At 46.0% G+C, this 25,107-nt stretch overlaps 1 protein-coding gene across 2 annotated transcripts; it reads left to right on the top strand.

The window, feature by feature from the left end:
- Positions 1–1,000: 1,000 nt before the first annotated feature.
- On the top strand, positions 1,001–24,289 carry Scn3b (sodium voltage-gated channel beta subunit 3). 2 transcript variants are annotated; one of them, XM_050133491.1, is made up of 7 exons: positions 1,001–1,379; positions 1,756–1,835; positions 8,726–8,889; positions 11,248–11,473; positions 14,973–15,111; positions 20,515–20,594; positions 20,919–24,289. In XM_050133491.1, exons 2-6 carry the CDS (start codon positions 1,781–1,783, stop codon positions 20,576–20,578), a joined length of 648 nt encoding a protein of 215 aa, XP_049989448.1. In that variant the 5' UTR covers positions 1,001–1,379; positions 1,756–1,780; the 3' UTR covers positions 20,579–20,594; positions 20,919–24,289. The 2 variants fall into 2 exon arrangements, with proteins under 2 accessions (XP_049989448.1, XP_049989447.1); XM_050133490.1 differs by lacking the exons at positions 1,001–1,379; positions 1,756–1,835 and having other exon boundaries at positions 8,753–11,473.
- Positions 24,290–25,107: the final 818 nt, after the last annotated feature.

Genomic DNA, 25,107 nt, shown 5'->3' with positions numbered 1-25,107 from the left:
GAAGGAAGGAAGAGAAAAAGAAAGAGAAACTTGATTGGGGATCTTCTGTGTCTCCATGTTTGACATCTTAGCATAGAGCATTTCCTATGTACAGTTCATTTACAGTTAGCTGTTACTCTGGATTCCTTTTCGAAATATCAGTATTAAGTTCCCCCTTTCAGCAAGAGAGCAGGAGAAAAGAAGGGAACCAGGGCTGGGGCCAGGCTTGCCCTTCCATTCCAGGCATGCCTAATGCGTTAAATCAACTCGAGTTTAGAACTGAGTGTAAAGGTTCAGGTTTCCCTTCCAGAAATAGGGCGGGGATGTTGAGCAGCTGCTAGGAGTAGGGAGTGGCTAAGAGTTGGAAAACGCCTCAACACCATCTATCTGCCTTTTACAAATGGTTACGAGGCGGGGTTCGGGGGAGGGGGACCGTAAAGAACCTGGGAAGCGGAAAACCGTCCTTCTTTATCCCCACCCCAAAGCTTCTCTCAAGCCCGCATTTGGATCCAGGCTGACCCATGAGGAGGGAACAGGTGTGCCACACCCTACCCCACTTGCCATAAGCAGAAATTGTCTTGCTGTGCTCTTTGTGTTGGGAACCCATTAATCAAAGCAAGACAAAGGCTAGGCAGACAGGACCGGAGGAGATGGGGTGGAGGGCGAAGAGAAGCCAGCGAGGAGCCAGTTTAGCACTGGGAAGATTAGAGATGACATCATTGCTTCAAGGAGATGTGTTCCTTCCTCCCTTTCCCAGAGCTGTAGGCAAGCATACTCGGGAGGCAGCAAGCGCAGGGTTACCTGGAGGGAGCGAATTAGTAGGTAACTGTGTGTCCATAACCCAGAGAGAAGCCTAGACAGTAGCAGTCCTGAGTGACAGTTAGCTAGCCAGACAAGAGGCCACCTCGGCAGGAGGTGTTTGCTCTGAGCCGGGCTCCGCCCCCTCTTCTCAGCGCGCCAGCCCTGGGAGGGGCACGCCGATTTAGGGGAGGGAAATGTGTGTTCAAGGGGGAGGGTCCGTAGCGACCGGCAAAGAGCCGCCTGCGCATGTCAAGGCTGGCAACACACTCGGCAAGGGGGCGGCCCTGGAGAGGGGCGGCTTGATCACCCAATCACCCAGCGTCGGGGATTCACAGGATCCAGGGGCGCGCTCCACGGAAGGGGTTCCTTCCTTCTACCACCTCTGAGATCACCAACCCTACGGCAGCTCCCGCCTCTTTTCCAGCCCCCGGAGGACCGCCCGGGAACCCGGGCCCCTGTGTACAAGACTGAGGTGGAACAAATTCTGTAGCCCAGACGACGGCTGGAGTGGGGACACACCCAGCCCGAGAAGCCTGCCGGAGCTCCTGAGTCTCGGAGGATCTAAGTCGGAGTGCCGCTGTTCCCAGGGGTGGCGAAAGGTGAATCGACATGACTCCTTCGACAGCCCAGCATCCCCGCGCCGGCTGTGCGCTTCCCTTCCTAGCCCACTTTGCTTTGGTTGCGAGAAGCTGGGGAGAGAGATTGGAATTCCAAGATCGGGGTGGGCGGGGAGGCTACTGTCCGTGGTGCTGAGCCAAGCCCGGGGACTCGCTCCAGCGAGAGAGCACGAGGTGGCCTGAGCTGACACCCACACTCAGCACGGGATTCCGCAGACCCACCCCCCCCCAGACAGGGCGCATGACCTTTCTTCCTCCTCCCACTCAGAAGGTCGCTCCCTTAGGGGCAGCTGATCCCTAAGGGTTTCCTCGAAAGAATCAGAGGGCGCAGTCTTTGACAGAGATTCTCTCTGTTTAGCTCCAGAAACCACTTACAGAAAAAGATGCCTGCCTTCAACAGATTGCTTCCCCTAGCATCCCTCATGCTCGTCTACTGGGGTAAGTACAGCACCCTGCCCTGCAATATGCAGGTAACAGGCATCACGATAACAATAATAACACTTAATTGATGTCACTGGTGACAAAAAGGAGCTTGCTTGGCTTCCTTCTGTGTATGTCTGCCAGACATGGGTGTCCACATGTGCTCCCAGAAAACTGGCATTGGAGGTTGCAAAGGCACCTCCCCCACTGCCCTGTGGCTTGATATCCCCCCCCAACCTTCTTTGGTGCTTCTTCCAGCCTCACTCCTTTCCTAATTATCCCTATGCCCTCCCCTAGCTTACCCCTCTGCTGAAAGAAATGTATCCTAATCCATTATTTTAAAATTCTCGCTTGTGTTTACATTGCATTACTCAGTGGAGACTCAGTCCTGAGCATCTCTGTGGGTTGGGGGAGCATTTCTTTCTACTTGAAAAAAATATATAAAGCACAAAAACTGGATGTATGAATTTTAGAGAGAAAAGACTGTAGTTGACCCATCTGTTAAATTTTAACAAGGAATGGGTGAGAGAGTAGCTCCAGTCATTGGTTGGTGTGCATTGATAGACAGATGTGAAGGTGCATTTAGTTCACGGGAACATCTGGAGCTGAGGTGTTGTGGTATTTGATTAGCTGGCATGTTTTGTTTGCTGGAGTTTTTGTAGGTTTTTTTTTTTTTTGAATGATTGTTAGCTGTGAGAGACTGAGATGGCATTGCCCCTCTAGATAAGGAACTTGTGAAAATAATGCTGGGCTAAATAGCCTCAAGTATAGCTTACAACAGGGCACCTGAATGAGTGCTGAGGGAACTGGGCATCTAGGTGCTGATAAAATACTGTGATACACGCAGTATTTTACTGGACGTAAATATATGTCCCTGTTTATAATTATATGCACTAGCATGTATCTGAGCATATTAGTATGAGTATCTAAATGGAGTAGTGAGACTCAGCAGTGTGTGTGTGTGTGTGTGTGTGTGTGTGTGTGTGTGTGTGATTTCTGGCATCTTTGCTTTCATGTCTCTGACCCAGCCCTCATATCAAGTATAGGTGCTCTTCAGTTCATAAATCAGTTTAGCTACCTTCCTCCAAGCTCAAATACGAAAGAAAAAAAAAACCATAATGAACTGTGTCCATCTCTGTTACAGAAAGTAGACTTGTGGGATTACGATCTTGCACTGGGCTTGGCTCCCCCTCTGCCTGGGCAGTGGCAGGCATGCCTCTTTGCCTTCACGCGACGTTGTCAAGCCTTGGATACAAACTGTAGCTGCATGCATTATTTGGATTTTGCATGTGACCAGAGGAAGCGCCCGGTTTCCTGTTGAACAAAATGCCTAACGAAACAAGAATAGGACGGAAAAGGAAGAAAATAACACCAACCCCAGGGGCAGACTCCACCGCAGCCCATTCCCTGTAGACCACAGTCTACTTGGAGATGAAGCTGACATAATGCGCTGCTAGTGAGCTCACCTGTCTTGAAGATCAAGGCCGCTATTTACTCCAGGGAAATGCTAGGGCTGCGAGGCTTGGGAGGGTTTAGTTAGTCTGACAGGATAAGGAAAGATGTGGGTAAGGTTCAAGTTGTAGAGAGAGCTTGGAAGAGGTCGGTAGAGAATTTTTTCCAAACTCTAAATCTGTAAGTTCCCTCCCCACTTCCAACGGGCTGGGGGTTGGGGAAATGCTGCAGCCTCAGCAGTCTGGGGCTAGAAACCACAAAGCTCTGTTTTGTTTCTCAGCTCCACCAGTCCTACTTCTTCATTTTTATTTGGTGACATCCCCAGAATGCCTGATAAGTGTGAAGTCTGGGAGCTGTCACAGATCATATCTAACGCCCCTTTCATCTCACAAGTCAATCAGAAGGGAATATTTACAGAATATTACTAGAACTTTCAGAGGGCTCTGTCTTCCCTACTCCCTCAAAAATCTTGGGGATAACTAACAGGACAGGTTACATTTATCCTTGCTCACTCCAAGATTCTGTGACACAAACATTGGTTCAGTCAAAAGGGTTTCAGAATGCTCCGTTGTTTGTGTGGGGGAAGAGCCTCACTCACAAGTACAGTTTTCTTTTATTTGCAAATAATTCTTGTATCCATTAGGCCTTTTGATCACCACGTTATGTAGGGACAACATGTGAGCTATTTCCACTTTAGGGCATGAGAACGTGAGTTCATAAAGGACAGAGGGCTTGCTAGAGAGCTGCTGTCTTCCCGATCGATCCCTGTCTTCCTTGTAGACACATGTGATGCTGTGTGCAATTGTCAACTGGACACTGGTCCTGGTATTTCTCCTCTAAGCCTTCCTCTCATCCCCCAATGCCACCCCCTTTTCCTAGGACTTCATCCATCCTTTAGCTCCCAGTACCTTCTCTACTTTTGCTCCCCCAAGGGTCCCCTATATTGGGGGATTTTTCTTCTCTTGGCAGCCCTTTCTGAATCTCATTCCTTCAAGGCTCTGCTAATCTGATAGACCAAATCATTTCAGGATGTTAAGGTCTAAAAATAACTTTATTCGTGTCCCCCCCCTTGAACATTATTTACATTATAATTAAAGCCTTCATTATCTTACTGTAGAGGAAGCAGTCTAGGGAAAGTTCAGAAAGGGCAAAGAAGAAAAAGATCTGGAAGGAACAGAGAAGGGTTTTTTTAGGTGTTTTTTTTTTTTTTTGTTATCTGTCATTCTTAATTTGTCACTTTTTTTCATGATTGTCTTCATTATAATTGTATTCATATGAAGCTGCATTCCAAGGTCAATGATGCAGTCCAGAACATTCCAAGAGATTATGATATATATATATATAGCCAGTGATGTGGGTTGACCTCTTCCATGTGTTCCACTTTTTGAGGGTACCTAGATAATGTCACAGGAAACAAGGCAATGGCATGGTGGGGAAACTGACTTCCCTGTTGATGGAAGGAGCAGGAGGTCCCCTTGCAAGGTGCAAGCAAATGAGATGAGAGAATTTTGTGGCCATTTTGTAATGTGCTGGCTGGGACTGCAGGAGCAGAGTTGTCTTGCCTAAAAACTGGACTTGGCCAGGAGAAGGTTCACAGTGGGTCTTCTCTCCAAGGGCACCTTAAAGGAGGCAGACATACTCCATGACTGCCACCGACACCCAACACTCTGACTGTGCAGGGTGCTTCCCCCCTCATTACAAATGAATGCCTGCAGTCCTCCTCTGCAATCCAGCTATGTGTTCATGAGAGCACAGCCCCCAATTCGGTTATGTAACATTGTGTAAGCTGGCTCTGCTATCACCTAGGCAAAAGAACTGCCCAGTTTCACCACTGTACAGCTTTTTAAAATTTTTCTTTAAAAATCATTTCGTGTGTGTGTGTATGTTGATGTGAAGGTATATGTACATCTGTAGAGGTGCCCTAGAGGCCAGAGGCGGGTATCACATCCCCTGGAATTGAAGTTACAGATGGTTATAAAGTACCTGACATGGGCACTGGGAACCAAATTCAGGTCCTCTATAAGAACAACAGGAACTCTTAACCATTGAGCCATCTCTTTGGCTGCCTAAGATTTTATTGGATTTATTTCTTGTGTTGGGGAAGCACATGCCACTGTGCATGTGTGGAGAGGTAGAAGATAACTTATGTAAGTCAGTTCTTTTCCTTTATCACGTGGGGCACAGGGGTTGAACTCCGGTTTGTTCACCTTGGCCGCAAGTGGCTTTATCGGCTGCTCCATCTTGCCAGGCCCTGTACCAACCTCTTAATCATTCTTTCTGCTTTTACCTTTGAATCTGCTTCCCGTCAATTTATTCTCCCCTTGGCACACTGACCGTGCAACATAGTAGAAATCATATTATTCAACTCAGAGCCTTCAAGGTTCCCTAGTTCACGCTGTGCAAAAGCCAAAGCTCTAACTGTATCCTATAAGACCTGGCGAGATGGGACCCTCCCCCTCCCTTACCTGTCTCTGTTCTCACTGCTTGCCATCACCTCACACAGACATCCCTGTGGCTTCTTTTTTTTTTCCTCTTCAGCAGCTTCCCAATGCCAGTGTTCCATTCTCAGTGAGGCCAGTCCTGATATGTTCTTCCCCTCCTCTCCTTGCCTCCCCTTCCTCCCCACCTCCCCTCATCCTCTCTCCCTCCTCTGCTGCTTTAATTTGTTTTGTTACCTACTTGTACCACCCCCACTGAGATTCAGGCTCCAAGGGAGCTGGGATGGGTTTGTTTGGTTCTTGGTACCATAGTGGCTGCACAGTGGGTACTCAATACATTCGCCAAATAAATGGAGATAAATGCCATTATTAATGATATTGACTCAGGGCACAATTGTCTAAATTAACTCATAGGATTTTCATGACCTATCTACTGGGTGTTTTATCTTTTTAAAAAAAAATATTGAATAAACTGAGTCTCAGAGAAGTTAGGCAGTTATTCAAACACAGTCCTTAAATGTTCCAACACCACTCTCACCCTGCTTCTACTGCTGCCGTGGTGCATTCCTTGGGACTTTTCCCTTTCATGCCTTTGAGACCATCCATATTGGTCTGGTTTATCTCTGGCACCCCTCACCGAATATGAGAATCTATGTTACATGGAGTTCTTGCTGCATACACTTTTGTACAGTAATGCTTTTCAGTTGCTTTGAAAGTGAGTCTGTGATGAAGACTATAAGTTTACCACATGCCCAACTTGTTTCTAATAATTTTCCCCAAGATATGGACCTTTCTCCATTAAAACAATGAAAACGATCTTCTGCAGACTACAGGATGAGGCTAGCCCCCTTCCCTTGAGGGTTTGTTTCAAAGCCAATTCATTTTTTTTTTCATTTAGAGCATTTTTTAAAACTTTAATTATAGTGCCAATGGGTTCTAAATCCCATGTTTAAAATGAAATATGACATTGAGCTAGTTTTGAAATATCAGTGTGTTTTGTTCCGCCTTGCAGAACCTATGCTTGTCATTAATTCATGGAAAGGATACCAGAGGATCCTTCAAAGTCATGATGGTAGTGGTCACACTTTTGAGTCTTCCCAATTCATAGGTATAAAATCCCTTACCAAATAGTTTTTATGAAGCTGCAGCATCTAACAATATATTTTATTTTTAAGTTGTTTTTTGAGACAAAGTCCCATGTAAGTTAGGCTGGCCTCAAATGCAGTAAGTAGCTAGGAAGTCCCTGAATTTCTGATCCTCCTACCTCAGTATCTTGAGGGCTGGAACTGCAAGCATATGTCACTCCACCCGATTTATTCAATCTTGGAGCTTCGTGCATGTTAGGCAAGCACGCTACCACCTGAGCCACAGCTCCAAACAATATTTGCTATTGGGCCGGGCGATGGTGGCACACACCTTTAATCCCAGCACTCTTGAGGCAGAGGCAGGCGGATCTCTGTGAGTTCGAGACCAGCCTGGTCTACAGAGCTAGTTCCAGGACAGGCTCCAAAGCCACAGAGAAACCCTGTCTCGAAAAACCAAAAAAAAAAAAAAAAATTTGCTATTGATTTAGTGACTACAGGGTCATACTCAGTAGCCCTTACTGACCTCACACCTGCAGCAAATCCTGGCTAACTAAGAGGGATTTGTTTAAAGTTAGATTTGATGCCACAGGCCTATAATCTCACCGGGGAGACTGAAGCAAGAGAATTGTGAGTTCAAGGCTAGCCTGGGCAACACAGTAAGACCCTGTCTCAAAACACCAGAAGGAAAACAAATTAACCGCACTAAACTGATTTTTTAAAACTTTTAAATTTGACCCTTTCTTTTCCATTTGTCAGCCCGAAATGTTTGAAGACAAACCTGTCCTGTGTCCAAGTTCAGCACCCCATGTTCCCACATTTGTCCCTTACCAGGTCTTGTTGATGGGCCTTCCTGACCACCTTTGGGTGTGCACACATGAACTGCCCCCTTTTGTTGAACGTGAGATGCCGAACGGATCACAGCATCCGCGTTTGTTCTGAACACTGCAGAACTACCCCTACTTCCCTCTGCACACTGTGCATCTGCTAATGCATCCCACACTTGTTCTTGCTCCACTGGCATCTGTGTCCCGATTTTGATTAGTTCTGAATTTGCAATCTGACATAGTCACCTTCTTTCTTTGGACTTGGAGTTTCTAGAGGGCGGGAACCAAAAGTCCAAACCTCCATGTGGTGTACAAGGTGGTGTTTGATCACCTGACCCCTTGAATTCTGTCTCTCTCCTCTGCACAGAGCTTTGCTCCAGACTGAGTGGTCCATTCACCATACTTCTGCTGATGCTGCACCATTTTTCATGGGTCCCCAAACTCAGATTCCCTCTCCGCTTGACGTTAGAGTCCTCAGTATATTACATCACAAAGTGCATGCAGGTCTTTTCAGCGTGGGTCCTATCTACCTTTCTATTTCATGGCCCACCAGTCCTCTCTCCTCTTCTCCTCAGTCCAAGCACAAGTAACTGATTGCCCCTCTGTGGACCTGGGCACATTACCAACATGACCTCTTGTGTGTTCGGGTTGAATCACCACACTAAATGTATTCTTTGCTAGGTTACAGATGCATGGAGAGCATGGCCAGTGTTTTGTTCTTTCTTGAGTCTCTAATCTAGCATCAGACCCGACAAAAAATGGATTTTCATGACTGCTGGATGAATGGTCAAGTGGATGGACAGCTGACGGATGGTAGCATGGTCTGTCTCCTCCTAGACTCCAAGGCTTTGAGGTTAGACTCAAGTCCATCCTGTTCTGCATCTTCATGGCTTCCAAAACCTTCCAGTCAAGATCCATCTCTGCACCATCTTAATGGAGACCCATTCTGCTCATGCGCACTCAAGGAGGCCCAGCAACAGATGCACACGTGGATCTTGTTATTTTCAAGCGTGTCTCATGATTCTTTCTTCTCTGTCTTTCCTCCCTCCCTCCTCATTCCCCCATGCCCACTCTGATTGTCCCCTTCTTGTCACCCATCCTCTCTCCAGTCAGAGTCTGCTTCCCTGTGTGTGTGGAAGTACCCTCGGAGACGGATGCCGTGCAGGGCAATCCCATGAAGCTGCGCTGCATCTCCTGCATGAAGAGGGAGGAGGTGGAGGCCACCACTGTGGTGGAATGGTTCTACAGGCCTGAGGGCGGTAAAGATTTCCTTGTATGTCAGACTGCTGCCTCTGGTCTTTTGTTTGCTGGTCTATGCTGTTGTATGCCTGGCTCCCGACAGCCTGGGAGATGATGCCTTGACATGACATTCCCTCCTCTCCTGAGCACTGACATCACCTCAGCAGATAACTGACAGCCTTAGAGTCGCCCAGGGTCTTTGCAAAGCAGGTACTCGGCCAGCTGTAAGCAATCCTGGTTACAAGCAGGAGAAGGGGGTACAAAGAGGTAAATGTGTTGATAGAGCCTGTGTGGGTTAGGCACCCTAGTAGACGTCTTACAGGTGTGTTCATCTTTTTTTTTTTTTTTTTTTTTTTTTTTTTTTTTTTTTTTTTTTTTTTTTTTTTTTTTTTTTTTTTTTTTTTTGGTTTTTCGAGACAGGGTTTCTCTGTGGTTTTGGAGCCTGTCCTGGAACTAGCTCTTGTAGACCAGGCTGGTCTCGAACTCACAGAGATCCGCCTGCCTCTGCCTCGCCTCCTGAGTGCTGGGATTAAAGGCGTGCGCCACCACCGCCCGGCTAGGTGTGTTCATCTTTCATGCAGTCCTCTGAAATGGACTTAATGAAGTTGAAAGAAAGAAAGCAAGGTAGCTTTATGTGAAGTAGCATGGGTAGCTCTTCCAAGTATCACAGTCCCAGTGAAGTAGGAACAATGAGATGACCAGAGCTTGTATAAACTGATATGCCCAGGAGAGCCACCTCTGTGGGTCAACTGTTTAGTCAGTTCTTGACACAAGCTGTACCCCAGGTGGTCATGCTGCCATTCTGCCCAAGTGCAACCCTAAACCTCAATGGTCTGTATACCAAGGGTTTCACTCCTAGCAGGGTAAGAAGCCCTCCAGACTGTGTGCCAGGGTCAGAGTCCATGTCAGTTCTGGTGTGGGTCAACGCTCAAGGGATTGTGGTTCATTCAAATCAGTGTCCATATTTTCATTGACTCTGGAGTCAGGCTGCCTGGCTTTGGTTCTTTTCTTCATGCTAGTTGGCTCCATACGCTTAAACATAGTCAACCTCTTGATCCCTCCAATTATTTTGTCCTTTTAAGTGGGAATAAAAACAAAAGCTTCATGATGGGGTTGTTACCAGGCAGGACATGTGAGCTTTGATTTTTTTTTTAATTCATTTTAAATGTCTTTGAAATATGGTGTGTTTGTTGGGGAAAGTGAAGAGCAAAAGAATAACATTAACTTAGTAAAGGAGTTTAGATTTAAACACACACACAAGTTTAGATCTGTATATGGTGGTCTGACAGCAGACCCAAGGCTCTCTCTGGAGCTCTCCCTTGCTCTCCTGGGTCTCTTCACCTACTGGAGACAACAACATGGTAACATTGACTTTCACTTGCTCATTCTCCCCCACCCCCCAAGTGGATTCATTTCTGATTCTAGGTAGTACGTGGTATTTGAATCTAGGTCTGTGCCAAGGCAAGGACCAGCAGCGAGTTTTTAGAGTCTAACTTAAGCTTGAGTCATACACCACGGAGGTATTCTCAGATTTAGTGCCCAGTTCTAGGAAGCCAGAGGTCTTGGCTGGATTGGAAGGGCTGGCCCATGGGTTTCAGGCCTTGTCACAGGCTAGCTGCGTTCGCTGCTGGTATACTTGTCCCATACCACAAGGTGCAGCTGAGGCACTAAATGTTAATGTCTAGGAACATGAGTGTGAGTTTTAGTCCACACCCACGCTTAGTGGAGCCTAGATGGAAAAAGTGTCATGTCAGAGTGGAAGTGTCTGAGAAAGAAGTCGGAAAGAGCTGACTTTGGTTCTATTTTGGCCCAAAGCAAAAGCTCTACGCGTCTCTCTGTTGTTGAGTTCTCTGCTCACTGGCCTTCCTCCCACATTCTGGATTCCTGTATTTGTCCTGGCCACAACCACCATGATGGATGCCAGGTCAGAGCGTCAGGCATTAAGCTCAGGGCTGTCAGGTATCACCTCTGCTCACAGCTGCTTTGTTGGCCTCTATATCCTCTCCGTCGCTGGCCGCCTCATCACCTCCCTCCCTCTCCTTCCTTACCCCCTTTCTGTCTCCATCCCTTCCTTTTCCTGTTACTAGTCTCTTTCACGGATCAGCCACCCTTCTTTCTTCTCCACTCTGCTCCTTTTTGTTCACCCAGGATTCTTTCTCACTACTCCATGCTGCCTCTCCCCTCACCATGTCCACATGTCCAGACATCTGTCTGCCTCTACCTGCTTTCCCGTCTTCGCTCTCTCCCATGGCTTCCTCTGTGCCTCTTCATCCCACCCCCACCCCATGCTCTGGGTCTTCTGGTAACCTTGTCCCTTGTCCCGTGGAAACTCCTGCTCTTCCTTCCTCCCTGTCTCTTTGGCCACCATCTGCTTCCGCTCCTCTCTCTGCAGATATACGAGTATCGCAATGGCCACCAGGAGGTGGAGAGCCCCTTCCAAGGTCGCTTGCAGTGGAACGGGAGCAAAGACCTGCAGGACGTGTCCATCACTGTGCTCAATGTCACGCTGAACGACTCTGGCCTCTACACATGCAACGTGTCCAGGGAGTTTGAATTTGAGGCACACAGGCCCTTCGTGAAGACCACAAGACTAATACCCTTGAGAGTCACTGAAGAGGGTAAGACTGGGGCCCAGAGTCTCTTCATGGGTTGGGGTGGAGGACAGTGGCTTTCCACACATGTGATACGCAGATCTGCCTTCCTTGCAGGGCCCACTTCCTACAACCTGCCTCGTCAGAAGCCCTTGCTGTGGCTTCCCTCAGAGCAGACAAGATATTAGGATATTAGGATAACTTCCCTGGTTCCCTAGAGGAAAAGGACAGCCCCCAGAAGGCCTCCAGCTAACAATTCAGGCATGCCTTTTTCTCTGGCCAGTGTTGAGTCCCTAATTTATATGTAAACGTCATCTCTTCTATTGCGAGCCACATATATCTCCAAACAAATCGCTTTCAAAATTTAGTGAGCCTCAAGTCTCCTCAGAGTCTTAAATTTTTAAATTTCCATTTATTTGTGCTCTCTCTCTCTTTCCTCTCTCTCTGTGTCTGTCTGTATGTCTGCCTTTCTGCATGCACACACACGTGCCATGGTGTATGAGGAGTTCAGGGGACAGCTCATGGGTGTTGGTTCTGTTCTCCTACTATGTGGTAATAGCATTGAACTCAGTTCATCAGGCTTGGTGGCAGGCCCCTTTACCTGACCATCCCTCTTGCTGGCCCTCCCCCATCTATAGTATCTCTCTCTACAGGTGTCTGTCTTCAGCTAGAAATGGGAACAAGTTGCTAGCTCTCTAGTCTTTAAAGTCAACAGACTCTTTGCATTTGTTGGTGGCAGGTGGAAAATTCTGTCAATAACCTAACTTGTATATTGCATTCCCGCGCAATCTGAATCCAGAATCGTGGAGGGACCGCACAAAGTGCTCCTCCACCACTATCAGGAGACTCAAAGAACTGTGGCTCACAGCCCTGGCAAACACTCCTTCCCAAGGCAGAATGTGATCCCTGCACCTCCTTTCGTGTTTCCTCACCAGGGCTAGGCCGCCATGCCATTCTCAGAACCTCTCACACAGTTATATTTCCAGCATGTTCTTATCGCTGCCCTAAGATACAGGCTGGTGAGCAGGCGGTGGTGCAGGCTGTGGAGAGAGAAGACGGGTATAGACAGAGCGTGCCCTAAGCAAGGGAGTGGAGGATTCACAGCCTCCAGGCCACTGGCCAGCTTGAAAATAAAAGGTATCATTGTTACAAAATCGAGGCAGTGACAGTTGCTGGGTCTTGAGGGTGAATGACAATGAGACCCTGTAACTAACTCTACGGAAGGGAGGTCTGGTTCTCAACGTGTAGCAGGCTCAGGCCACCTGAATGAAAACTTGCTCATCCACTCTCAGTGCTTGTGTCCTCTGGTGAGGAAACAGGGGGGGGGGGGCGTTGAACAGGAAGCTCTCTGAGGTAAAAATCTGTTCAAAGTTCCATTACCCTCATTTGTTTATGCAATCTCGCCTCCCGGGGGAAGGGAGCCTGGTGCCATCTTGTGTTCACCCCGGGAACTGTTGACTGGTGCCTGCTGGCTCATTGGCAGGTTCCTGTGGGTCTCTATCTCCTGCTCTCTCTTGCTCTGGCCTCCAGAGATGTGGGGGACACACCCATGGGAAAGTGTGGCACCACTGTGCTAGCCTGCCTGTTTGTCACCAGAGCAATCCTCGGATAAGAACAAGGGGGGAAAAAAAAACAAATTCATAATTAGAGCAACAGAGCCACACAGGCGGTAGGACTGGGAAGGAGTTTGCATAGTATTTAATGCAGGCGCCCTTGTGGGTATGACTTCAGGAGCGGTGATCTGTGTTCCTATGGCCCCCTCGGGCACATGGAGGCTACAGGTGTGGCGGGAGTGCTCTGAGGAGCAAAGGGCTTGCTTAGGAACATGAAGCGCCATGAGAGCGGGGACCAACATCCACTATCAAGTTAACCCCCCAACTGCATCTTTCTTTCTTCTGCCCTCCCTGCCCCATGACACTTTTTCTCTGGGTTTGGATTTTGCCTCTGGAACCCCTTGGCAGCCCTCCCCACCCTCAGATCACTCACAGGTACATGACAGATGTCTGTTTGCCCCGCTCCTGGAGCCCCAGGGAATCTGCCTGGTTCTCCTTGTTGACTTTTTCCAGGCTTAGTCTCTCTGTTCTCATTCTAAGACAGGAAGCAGTGGCCTCTTCTCCTACAGGCGACAGAAATACAGATGGAACCTTCTTGTTACTACCTCGGAGCTTTGGCACCAAAATAGAAATAGCACACTTTATGGCAAGCCTATCACACACATTCACTAGGTCCTAGCAAGCCCCGCAGAAAAGACAGGTGAGGGACATGTTCATGCTCCTATGCTCCCAGCTTCACCCATGACCTCCAGCTCTAACAGGAGAAAGAGAGCTGAAGGGCTAAGTACCTAGATTTGAGAAACAGGCTCACACTTCAAAAACACATTCTTGCGGTCCGTAGAAAGGATGCACAGCACAGTGCCTCCCGGGAGTGATCTTACGGGCTGGGGGAAACTGTGCATGGATGGATCAATGCTACCCAAGATCCCAGGAGAAGTTCCCCCCGCAAGGGGCTTTCAGCAGAATCTAGGGTCCTTCTCAGAAGGCTGAAAAGCAGGACGTGGTCCCAGGATAGAGGAGGCAAGAGATCAAACCAGAGAGTCGAGAATACCAATACATAAGAGAGGTTACAGCAAGACGAATGGAAGGGAAGTGAGAAAGGATGGACCACAAAAGGCGTACATATCCTGTCACTAGAGACGGGCTTTATCCTGGCGTGCAAGAGAGCACTGGAGGATTTTAAACGGGAGATGGAAGAAGGCATGTGCTTCAGGAGCCGGCCTGAGGAGAGTCCTCGTAAGTTTCCTGAACCCTCCAGTACTCACTTCTCTTGAGGTTTGGCACAACCTGGAAGGCCCTCATTTCTCCTTCCAGACCCATGGAGAACATGCTTCTATCACTGACGATGGTAGCCCTAAATGATCCTTCTCTCTGGGGATACCACCTCTACTACCTGTGGCTCGGAGGTCCAAGGTGGCTAGAATAAGGCATGTTCCTTATATCTGTGTGAAGCTTCACATCTGACAAGACAGCGGGGCCATTTTGATGTTGTGTTTGTTTGTTGCCTAGTGCTGGGGTATGAGGTAAGCGCCTTGCAATTGGGCTGTCCCTGAGTTCATCACCCTCAAATACACTGAGTAATGTAACATTCGCAACAATCCAGAGTACCGTGAATTATTATCCTCATTTCACAGGTTAAGAAACTGAAACTCAAAAGAAATGAGTATTACACAGTAGATAGTATATCATGAATGCAATACTCTGTGTGTGTGTGTGTATCTGCAATCATTCTGACTCTGTCATTCCTTCTTTCACTTGTCATTCCCCTCATCCTTATATCTAGAAAAGCTGAACAGTCAAGTGAGAAATCTGATAGGGAGTCAGGCAATGGGGATCCCTTTGATATCCTCATAAGCTCCTCTAGACTCGGCGTTTATTTGAGACTTACACAGGCTTCGTATATCTGTGAGCCCAGCGACAGCTCTGGGACCTGTGAGACACGTGTGTTCTGAACCCCATTCTCCTCCTTGCAGCGGGAGAAGACTTCACCTCCGTGGTCTCAGAAATCATGATGTACATCCTCCTGGTCTTCCTCACCTTGTGGCTGTTCATTGAGATGATCTACTGCTACAGAAAGGTCTCCAAGGCTGAAGAGGCAGCCCAGGAAAACGCGTAAGTACTGAATGACAGCTCACACACTCGGAACGTGTGTTCTCACATACCTGTCTACATTCCTCTTAACAACAATAAGAACTAATAAGAACTCTCCCAGAGCCAGAACCAGGTGGTAGTGGCACACGCCTTTAATCCCAACATTTGGGAGGCAGAGGCAGGTAGGTTCAAGGCCAGAATGGTTTACAAAGAGTTTCCAGGTCTATAGAGTCCCGGGACAGCCAGGGCTGTTATGCAGAAAAACCCTTTCTCAACGACTCCCTCCCCCCGCAAATAAAAATATCTAAAAAGAATACATCATTATATATTGTACAGATAAAAATAGTAAGCCTAGAAGAGGTTCTGGGAAGGCCATTGTAAGTCATAGACTGTCTTAGTTAGTATTGCTGTAGTAATAAAAATAACAAAAAACGACTGGGGGCAGGGAGGGTTCACTTCGTTTATACTTCCACATCAGTGTCCATCCTCAAGATGCTAGAACAGGAGCCTAGAAGCAGGAACCAAAGCAGAGACCATGGAGGAAATTCTTACCAGCTTCTCCTCATAGCTTATTCAGGACCACCTACGCAGGGCTGCCACCACCCACAGTGAGCTGGGCCTTCCCACAGCAATCATCCATCAAGAAAATGCCCCACAGGCTTGTCCACAAACCAGTTTGGTAGCGGCATTTGTTTTTCAACTGAGGTTACCTTTCCTAGCTTGTGTTGAGCTGACGAAACACTAGCCAGCACAGAGACAAATCAAGATTTGAATTTAGGCCAGCTGTCTCTTGGCCTACACCTTAAACCACTATGTATGGAAAAGACAAGCAGCTGCCAAAGCAATCTCATAAGGTTATGTGTGATCATAACCAGTTGGTAAATGGTGAGCTGAGGCTGCCTCACAGAAGGCAAGCACATTGCCGCGGTGAATGGAGAAGCCGTGAATCGAACCCAGGCCTTTTATTCTTGATATCTATGCTCTTTCTATCACATTCAGCTGTTTCCTTGCTGCATTGGGAGCGTGTCCCCCTGGGCACTGCCCCGCATTAGCTAAGGAGTGCCACAAAACACGCTCTTTCCTTTGAGGTTGATAGCAAGCGAATACCTCAAGCAGGGAATCTAATCCCCTAGTATTTGGCCTCTACTCCCCACTTTCACCAAATACCCACACTCAAGACTGAGTACATGTGAGGGCTGCTGGAGTCTGTAAAGACAAGGGGCTAAGAAACGCTATTGGCCTATTGTTTGGAAAAGAAAATGGAGGTATGTAAAAAAAAAAAATAAAGTCCACAGACATCCAGACACTGCTGAGGCAGTAACTAAAATGCCTAGTCCATTACTGCCTAGAATTTTTGTTTGTTTGTTTTCATTTTGTTTTTCAAGACAGGGTTTCTCTGTGGCTTTGGAGTCCGTCCTAGAACTAGCTCTTGTAGATCAGGCTGGTCTCGAACTCACAGAGATCCGCCTGCCTCTGCCTTCCAAGTGCTAGAACTAAAGGACATGCACCACCAACAACCGGCTATTTTTAATTTTTAATTTACATTTTTGATAAATTTAAATTTTATCAGAAGTTTAAATTAGCTCATTTTTGTGATGCCCATCATCTCAGAGAAATAAAAATTACAACCAATTTTTTTGTAAAGACAATATGCATGGTTCAGTAGGGTATGAAGCTTGGATACGATGTACCTCCAATTGGACTCACACAAGAAACAGAGTAGGAACTAAGAACCTCCAGTACAGCCAGAATCCCCGGGGGGGGGGGGCGCTACAAAGGGTAGACAGATGACAGCCAGCTTTGAGAAAATCCAAGGAGCTTATCTATGCTGGTCTGACTCCAAGAAGAACCAGAAAAGATTCTTGGAAAGAAGCAATGACAAGCTTGCTATCATAGTATTTGGGATTTAAATAGGCACTCTCCACATGATGAGGAAAATCTAAGATGAGAAATTTGATTCAAAGCTACAGAAATAAGAGAATAAAAAAGAAAACATTCCAAAGGGGCCCACTCCCAGCCAAGGCCTCACAAGGTACCCCAGGCTAACTGGGCCTAGCTCTCTTTTGTAATCTCCTCCCAACTTATAGCTCACTGAAGAAAGAAATCGAGCTGAGGAAGACGTGTTTAGCAGGAGGATTAAGTCCCAGGAGACCCAGACACAGAAGATATGAAAAGAAAGCATAGAAGTGAGCTGTTTAAAATAGAACAGGGCGAGGCTCAAGAGGAAAGCCTTGTCTGTGAGAGGCCCTGGGTTCAGTTCTCAGCACCACACAAAAATGAACAAAATAAAATATTTACTGCAAAAGAAAAATTAAAAAAAAAAAAAACACGAAGCCAAAGAGCAAACGATTTGCTAAGAAAGGTCAACCAGAGTTGATAGAAAACCAAAAACTACTTGGCAATAAACTAACAGTATAACAGTACATAATAACTGATTATGTACTGGCGACCAGAAGATGAATTTGAAAAAGTTAAACAGAATATGGCACAGATATAGAAACAGTGAAATATAACGAAGAAACGGGAAGGGGAAATGAGATGATTCCCTTATAGAAGACAGCAAATGCGGGAGAATCGCATATGCTTAGAGAGGAGGCCGGAAAGAAACGACTTCCCTAGCCAGAAACATGATGTTCGCGGTCCTCTACTAAGGATAGCTCATCCTAAGAGTGTTTTACTTTATAATGATGGGAAAGCCATGTGTGTTCAGTAGATATTGCATCAGAGGTTGAATTCTAATGTCAATGTCTTCCAAGAACAGCACTACAGTCTGCTCCGTTCTGAGGCTGAACAGGTCTCTGTGAACGTCGGCCTCCAGTCAGCAGGAGGCATGTGGCTAAATAACCCATGCTCGTAGGTGAGGTAGGTGTGTTAAAGGCATTGCTCTCATTTCTCAGGACATGCCTTCTAAGCTAAGGAATGCCTCGTGTCCTGAGTAAGGTGAATGCATACATCTATACCTAAACACGGATTTTCTTTAAACAAATAAACTGCAGCTACTCGGGTACTCTACATCAGTATCATCTGACACGAATCTTCGGAAGAAATACGTATAGTATGAGAAACATGACAAGGATGCTATCTCTCCCTGCTCCTAGATAATACTGTGTTGGAAACCTCGGGTAAAATAAGAAATGTGCTGGGCTCCTTCTCCTGTGGCTGTGATAAAAACACTCAGACAGAAGCAGCTTGTGAGTCCAAGGGTTTATCTGGCTCACATTACAGTCTGGGCAAGTCACAGAGAGCAGTCAAGAACAGAAGGCAGTGAATGTATACATGCTATGGTTCAGCTCGGTTCTTCCCCTTTTACACTGCCCAGGATCCCTGCCCAGGGGATGGTACCACCCACAGTTAAGATGGGGTGTCCTGTATCAGTTAATGCAATCTGAACAATGCTTCACAGTAATCTCCACAGCAATGTAATCTATCAGTAATGTAATCTACACAATGTCTCACATGGATGGGTGCCCAAAGATTTGCCTCCTAGGCTTTGAACTGATGGTTAATACTAACCATCACCAATATGAAGAAGAGCAGGATAAGATTTACAAAGAAGAAAAATGTATTATCATTATTACACCCAAAGTATCATTATCTACATAAAATCTCTTTAAGCAACCTGGTTAAGAATATTCTATAAGGTTGCCAATGCAAATCCACCTTCAATCATGTATCACATAATATTTCATCCAATCACAGACCATGGGTACCATAGTGGTCCCATACAATCACATCACCTAATGGCAGCTTAGTTTGGGTATTAATACTTTATGATGTTCATAAAAGGACAAGATCACCTCATAAGATATTTCTCAAACTACGTCTCTGAGGGAGAGCAAAGCAAGAATCTCAAAAAAAAAAAATTTGACTATATCCCAGGAATACGATCCTTAAATTAGAAAAAAAAAATAATCATTTGCAACAAGGGCTAAGGAGATGGCTCAGGTATTAAGAGCACTTGCTGCTCTTGCAGAGGATCGAGGTTCAGTTTCCAGCGCCTACGTGGTGGCTCACAACTGTCTGTCGTTCCACTTCCAGGGGATCCAGCACCCTTTTCTGACCTCCATGGATACCAAGAACACACATGGTACACATACATACATGCAGGCAAAACATCCATTACACATAAAAAAATTTTTAAAAAACTTTTATTGCAATTGTAACAAATGTCCAACAGTACTTAGGAAGGAAGACAACAAAAAGGGCGAAAGACCTCTGAGGAGAAAATGACAGCGCCTACTGAAAAATGAGCAAAACCCAAAGACTAGAGGATGAAACTCACTCTTCAAGGCATTTCTTGCCCAAAATCATCTTCAAAGTCAATGAAATTCCAATAAAAACCTCCACATGATTTCTCAGAGTATCTGATAAATTCATCTTAAAGATCACACAGGAGGGAAAGGGGCAACAATACTTAATCCAAAGCACAACTCGATTATCTTCGGTTTTGCAAAGCTACACAGGACTCATGTTTTAATATTCTTCTGGGTTTTTCTGTGCACAATACTTTAAACAGGTAACTAACTATATTTGTGGGTCAGAAGTCTGCCCACCTCTGACCCAAGTCAGTGCAAAGCAAAAGCATTACGCCTGGAAGACGTTGATAGTAGGATTTGTCGTAGGAGCTATAAAGATTGTCCAAAAGGGGATAAGGCCAAGTGTGAGACTAGCAGAGAAAAGTTAATAACATTACCCATATCTCTACAAGCCAGAACAAATCAGGAGTAAATTTTAAAAGTAGACATAAAACTTGAAAACTGCCCTAATGGAGCAGAAAAATAATATGTGTAAATGCGGAAAATGTTCCTCTTTGTAGTTGAATAAGAATTTATATTTAAAGCATCATGTTTTACAGGGAAAATTCTTCAATAAAATACCAAAAGTTCAAGTCAAAGATAGGGGGAAAAGATAATTTTCACTACATTCTATGGAAAACCTTAATTGTTCATGCTAAGAAGCTATAGGAAAACTTATGAACAACAGATTGGGACAAATTTTCCAAACATGAAACAATAAAAAAAAATTAAATATTTCAGAAGAAAAATGAGATTTAGAAGTAAAACAAGATCGCTTGCAAACAAATGGAGATGCTCAACGTCACCAGTAACTGGGCAGACGAAAATGAAAGCAGCTGTGAAATACAAATTCACAACCATTCAGTTTAGTCCAAATCTCAGTCTGTATCCTGAAGATGCTAAGCGATGTCCGCACTGCCCGTGGAGGTCTTCATATGCGAATATGGGAGGGATCGTTACTATATCTGCTCAGAGGCTAACTGTAGATTTGTCTTGGGAGGCCCAACCATAAGGAAATACAGAGCTACTCTGTGCACAGCCTTGTCTCTGTGTCATGTGCCTTCCTGTTTCCTACATGTTCACTAGTGACTACTAAAGCACTGCCTCCCACCCCCCATGCCCTCTGCAGGTCTGACTACCTTGCTATTCCTTCAGAGAACAAGGAGAACTCCGTGGTGCCCGTGGAGGAATAATGCGGTGTGACTTGAGGTGATGTACAGGGTTTGGGGGGGTGAGGGGGGTGTGGATGCCATGCCATACAAACATCGTCTGGCATCCACAACTGACGTGACATTCAATTTGGTCTTTTCTACTCGGAATAGCAGTCCCGCCCTCTGGGTAATTTAAGTTAATGGTCAAGTCACAATGCCTTCCATTATGTCAAACCTTTCAGAAGCTGAAGAATGTTGGGCAGCCCAATCCCCTTGCTCATGATAACAAAGCCATAACAATTCTCTCATTCCCTCTTTGGTACAAATGTATTTGGGGAGGGCTGAGCTGGACTTTCTCAGTGAGTTCTTCTGTTGTTGCTAGGTGATCTGAGCACTGAGGGAGTTGGATATTCCCAGTGCAGTGATGTCAGCAGCATCAGCAAGGTGCCCCGAGAATCCCAAGCATCCGTCTTTCTATTCGTCAGCCACCCACCCCAACTGTGAGATTTTATCTGACTTCCAAGCTCTGTTGGAACTCTACACATCTTGAATGAACTGAAGAGCCAACATCTTTACATGAACTAAACCTCGCTCTGTCCTTGCTTTCAAGCAAGCAGCTCCCAACTCAACTAAAGTTGTCCCTTATGCTCCAAATGACTTTAGACAAGTACTGGACAGTAGTGTTTCCTCTGCCCCAACTGTCTGCCATTGGGTCGTTCTCCACTGCTACAAAAAGAATGGATATACACCAGAAGGAAGCACCGATTAGTTTGGGTTAAAGCCAAAGCATGTCATACACTTCAATTCACTGACATCAGTTTTTCTTAAGTCCATGGCCTGCTTCTCAGGGCACCAGAAAGCAGCATGCTCCTCCAAGGTTTCTGGAAACATTTTCTGTGGGGACTGGCATGCTTTCTGGAGCTTAGCGTTTCAGGGCTAGATCTTCGTAATCCCAAAGGCCTGGAGCAAACCTGGAACTTCCGAGAAGCCAAGGAAGGATCCAGGGCAATTTCCTTAGGCCTTGAAAGTGATACAACATGCTCCTGATATTGGAAGCATGGATGTGTGTCCTTTCTGGATTGAAATTGCTCAGCTGTTCCCTTCTTAGTGTCTATGGATCAGTATTATTCCTCATTTTACAGGAGGCAGCTGAGACTCACACAGGGATGAACAGAAGCTTTAGGGGATTAAAGATTTCAATGCTACTAACCTCACATTCCCTGGGACGGAAGATGTTTTTGAAGACCCTGACACTCAGCTTGACTATAGCCATGCCACTTGCCCAGCAGAGGCTAACGATCATGGGTTCCAGGAACTGCAAGCCAGGCAAGAGAACACAGAAGGCATGAGAAAGACCTGCAGAGTCTCGCATGAATATGAAGCATCCTTCAGAAGACACAGCACCTGAGGATGATATCTATACAGACGAAAAATGTCTTAGCCTGACATGGAAGATGAACAAAATGACAAAGATAGGTGTGTAGCTTCTAAATACCTCACCTGTAGATCTGTAATGTCTGGTATTTGATGTTTGTGTGCCCCCCGTCCCATTCAGGAGAGCATAGAAAAGGTGAGAAGACCTTATTAGTCGGCATCTCATTAGCTCATTTTAATGACTGTTCTATGTGCAATATTCTTTAGCCTATACAGATAGCAAGGGCAGGAGGCCTTATGGGATATAAAATGACAGAAGTGGGATTCAAGAAGAGAAATGTCCCTCAGATCTGGGGAGATCTCTAAGAAAGACCATTCTCCACTCCCACGGGGGCTTGTATGACAAGCTCGTTCTCACCCCTCCCATCACTGGGGCATACTTGAAACAAGACCCTCATCATATATGAAAAGAGTAATTTTGTTGGAGAAAATATTTGCAATAAATTCAAGACCCTTCTTCTCATCGGCGACTTTTCCACCCCATGCTTCTGAAATAAAAGAGACAACCAAACACCTTTTCCATACTTTACAACTAGAGAAACTGACTTGAATTAATGCAGCATTTATCCAGCCATGGGCTGGTTGGTCCAGACCTTGTGGTGGTAGCAAGCTACTCCCTCCATCCTACTGTCTGCGCGACTATGCATCTAACCCTTGACGAGGTGGTGTGTAACTGCCTTTTCCTCTTTATTTAAATACTTCCTAAACAGAATTCCAACCTAGATATCAGAATTCATAACAAAGCTGAATGGCACCAATCATATGTCCCTTACAAGACAGTTTCTCTTTCCTGTTCCCTTCTCTGAAATGGCAATTTTTCCTCATCCTTGGTACCTGCTTTCTTACACCTGGAGGGCTTGCAAAGCATCCTTCTCTCTCCTCCACAACCACTCCAGTAATATGAATGCTGTTGATGCTCCGTGTTACAATGAAGAAACAGAGGTCTTCTGACATCAAATAGCTTTACTAAATCATCAGGTCACCTAGCCTCCTGTACTCAGAGCTAGGGTCCTAGTTCTCCCTCACCCACCTCACTTGGCTTCCCAATTACACCATCACTGCTTCTTCCCATCTTTCCCTCACTCACTCCTGTCCAGCCCTTTCTTCTCTCCATTGTCCTCTAAGCTTCCTACTCTACAGCTTCTTTACTCCTGCCTTCTTGATGGATGCTAGACACATGCTTTGGGAGTCCATCCCATTTTATCGTTGTCTAGTTTGTTTACATGGTGGTTTATCCAGAATCACAATTGAATTATGGTTCATGATCTTATGGAAGATCATGATGGTAACCTACAAGGTATGGCACTCACTAGCCTACTTCAAATCATCACCATCTCCATTTCTTCCCATATTTTAACTCAGAATCCCAGACTAGATGTGTGCGGCGCTGGAGTGTTGTCTGGTGTGCTATCGCTTACCAAAGGGCTTAGAAGAGCTCTCAAGGGCTATAATCATTTAGAAACCCATTGTTTGTCTTGGTGCTGGGTATTTCCTGTGACTGATCCTCAATCATTTACTGAAGGTCACACTAGGCTGAGTCTGGTTTTCCCTTTCTTGCTGCTTAACAGCTGTGAATTTGACTACTCAACTCAGCTGTCCAGAAGGCATCTTGTCCTATGACTTTTACTGTTGGCTAGATCTCAAATCAAACCCCAGTCCTTGAGGGGAAATACCCAGTGCTTGCTCCAAATGTAGTCCATTTGACAGCATTGTTCTTTGGTCTCTCCACCCTTCGATAAATGTACATGCGAGCTTTCTTTTGAATGTCTGGGGTCGCTCTAGACATCCACTAGAATTATTAGTAAGAAACAGCAGTGGGGTTAAGGAAAAGAGTAGGGCTGAGGAGATAGCTCACTAGGTGATGTGCTTGCCACACAGTCGTGAGGACCTGAGTGCTGTCAGGCATCATGGTACAGTGCACTCTGATGCTCCCTGTGCCGGGGAGGAAGAGACTGGAAGGTCTCTGGGCCTCGCTAACCAGGTCACCTGGCCTGACTAACTCGTTGAGCTCCAGGCAAGTGAGAGAGCCTGTCTCAAAAACCAAAAACACAACAAGGTGGACAATGCCTGAGGAATGACACCCAAAGGTGACTTCTGGCCTCCACATGTGCATGCCCACAAGTTAAGGCCGTATGTGTACATGCGTAAATGTGAACACATACACACACACACACACACACACACACACACGAGGCCAGATCCAGTGGTGCACTCTTGGAAGCAGGAGAATCAGAAGTTCAAGGCTAGTTCAGCTGCATATCGGCATAGTGGAAAGCTAACCTGGGCTACATGAGATCCTGTCTCAAAAAAAAAAAAAGAGCTAAAAGAAAACACACACACCAAAACAAAAAAACAAACAAAAAAAATAGTAGCTCACCCTCTCCACATCACACTACCACCACATGTCAAAACATAAGTATGAACCGAGCACAGTGATGCATGCCTTTTTCAGAATCTGTGAATCTACTGGGCACAAACCACAGGGAAATGTTTGGGATGACACTTTTGCAGGGAGAGGGAAGAGCTAGATACCCCTCAGATGTATCATCAATCTTTTCCCAGTTTCACCAGGAAAAAAAAAACTGTGGTATACACACACACACACACACACACACACACCTACCTTCCTCTCATTTCTGTTTTGTAAATGAGAAAGCCCCAGTTCTGGGAATTCACCCAGTCACTGCAAATGTATCTAAATATGACTTTGGTGTGCTTGCACAACAATCTGATCATCTATTGGCTACATTAATACACCCTGTATCGAATACTAGGTTCAGCTCGCAATAGAACCCAGGATCTTAGGTCTGTAAAAGTGTATGTGTGTGTATGTGTGTGTGTACACACTTGTGCATAGGCCCACAATTCCAGTAAACTCTCTGTTCATGTCAATAAAGTGTCTCTGAAGACCACACGCTCCGGGTCTGCTCTGCTCACAAACGTGCGTCTGCTGCCCACTCTGCCTCTCACCTAGCATGCAATCTGCCCCACTTCCTGCACAGAGGAGACTAACCTTAGGAAATGAAAAGTACTCCAAAGTCTTGAGCTAACCATGCTGGATGTGGGATCTGGCATCACACATTCCCTAACCAGGTGGGGAGATGCCGACTGCAAGGCAGATCTAATGTAGGGAAGAC

The sequence above is a fragment of the Alexandromys fortis genome, unplaced genomic scaffold (genome assembly GCF_014885135.2).
Source record: "Alexandromys fortis isolate MF-2015 unplaced genomic scaffold, M_Fortis_MF-2015_v1.1 scaffold_231, whole genome shotgun sequence".
In the NCBI taxonomy this organism is placed as follows: domain Eukaryota; kingdom Metazoa; phylum Chordata; class Mammalia; order Rodentia; family Cricetidae; genus Alexandromys; species Alexandromys fortis.
The sequence above is the reverse complement of the archived record's forward strand: the minus strand, read 5'-3'. Positions and strand labels throughout refer to the sequence as shown.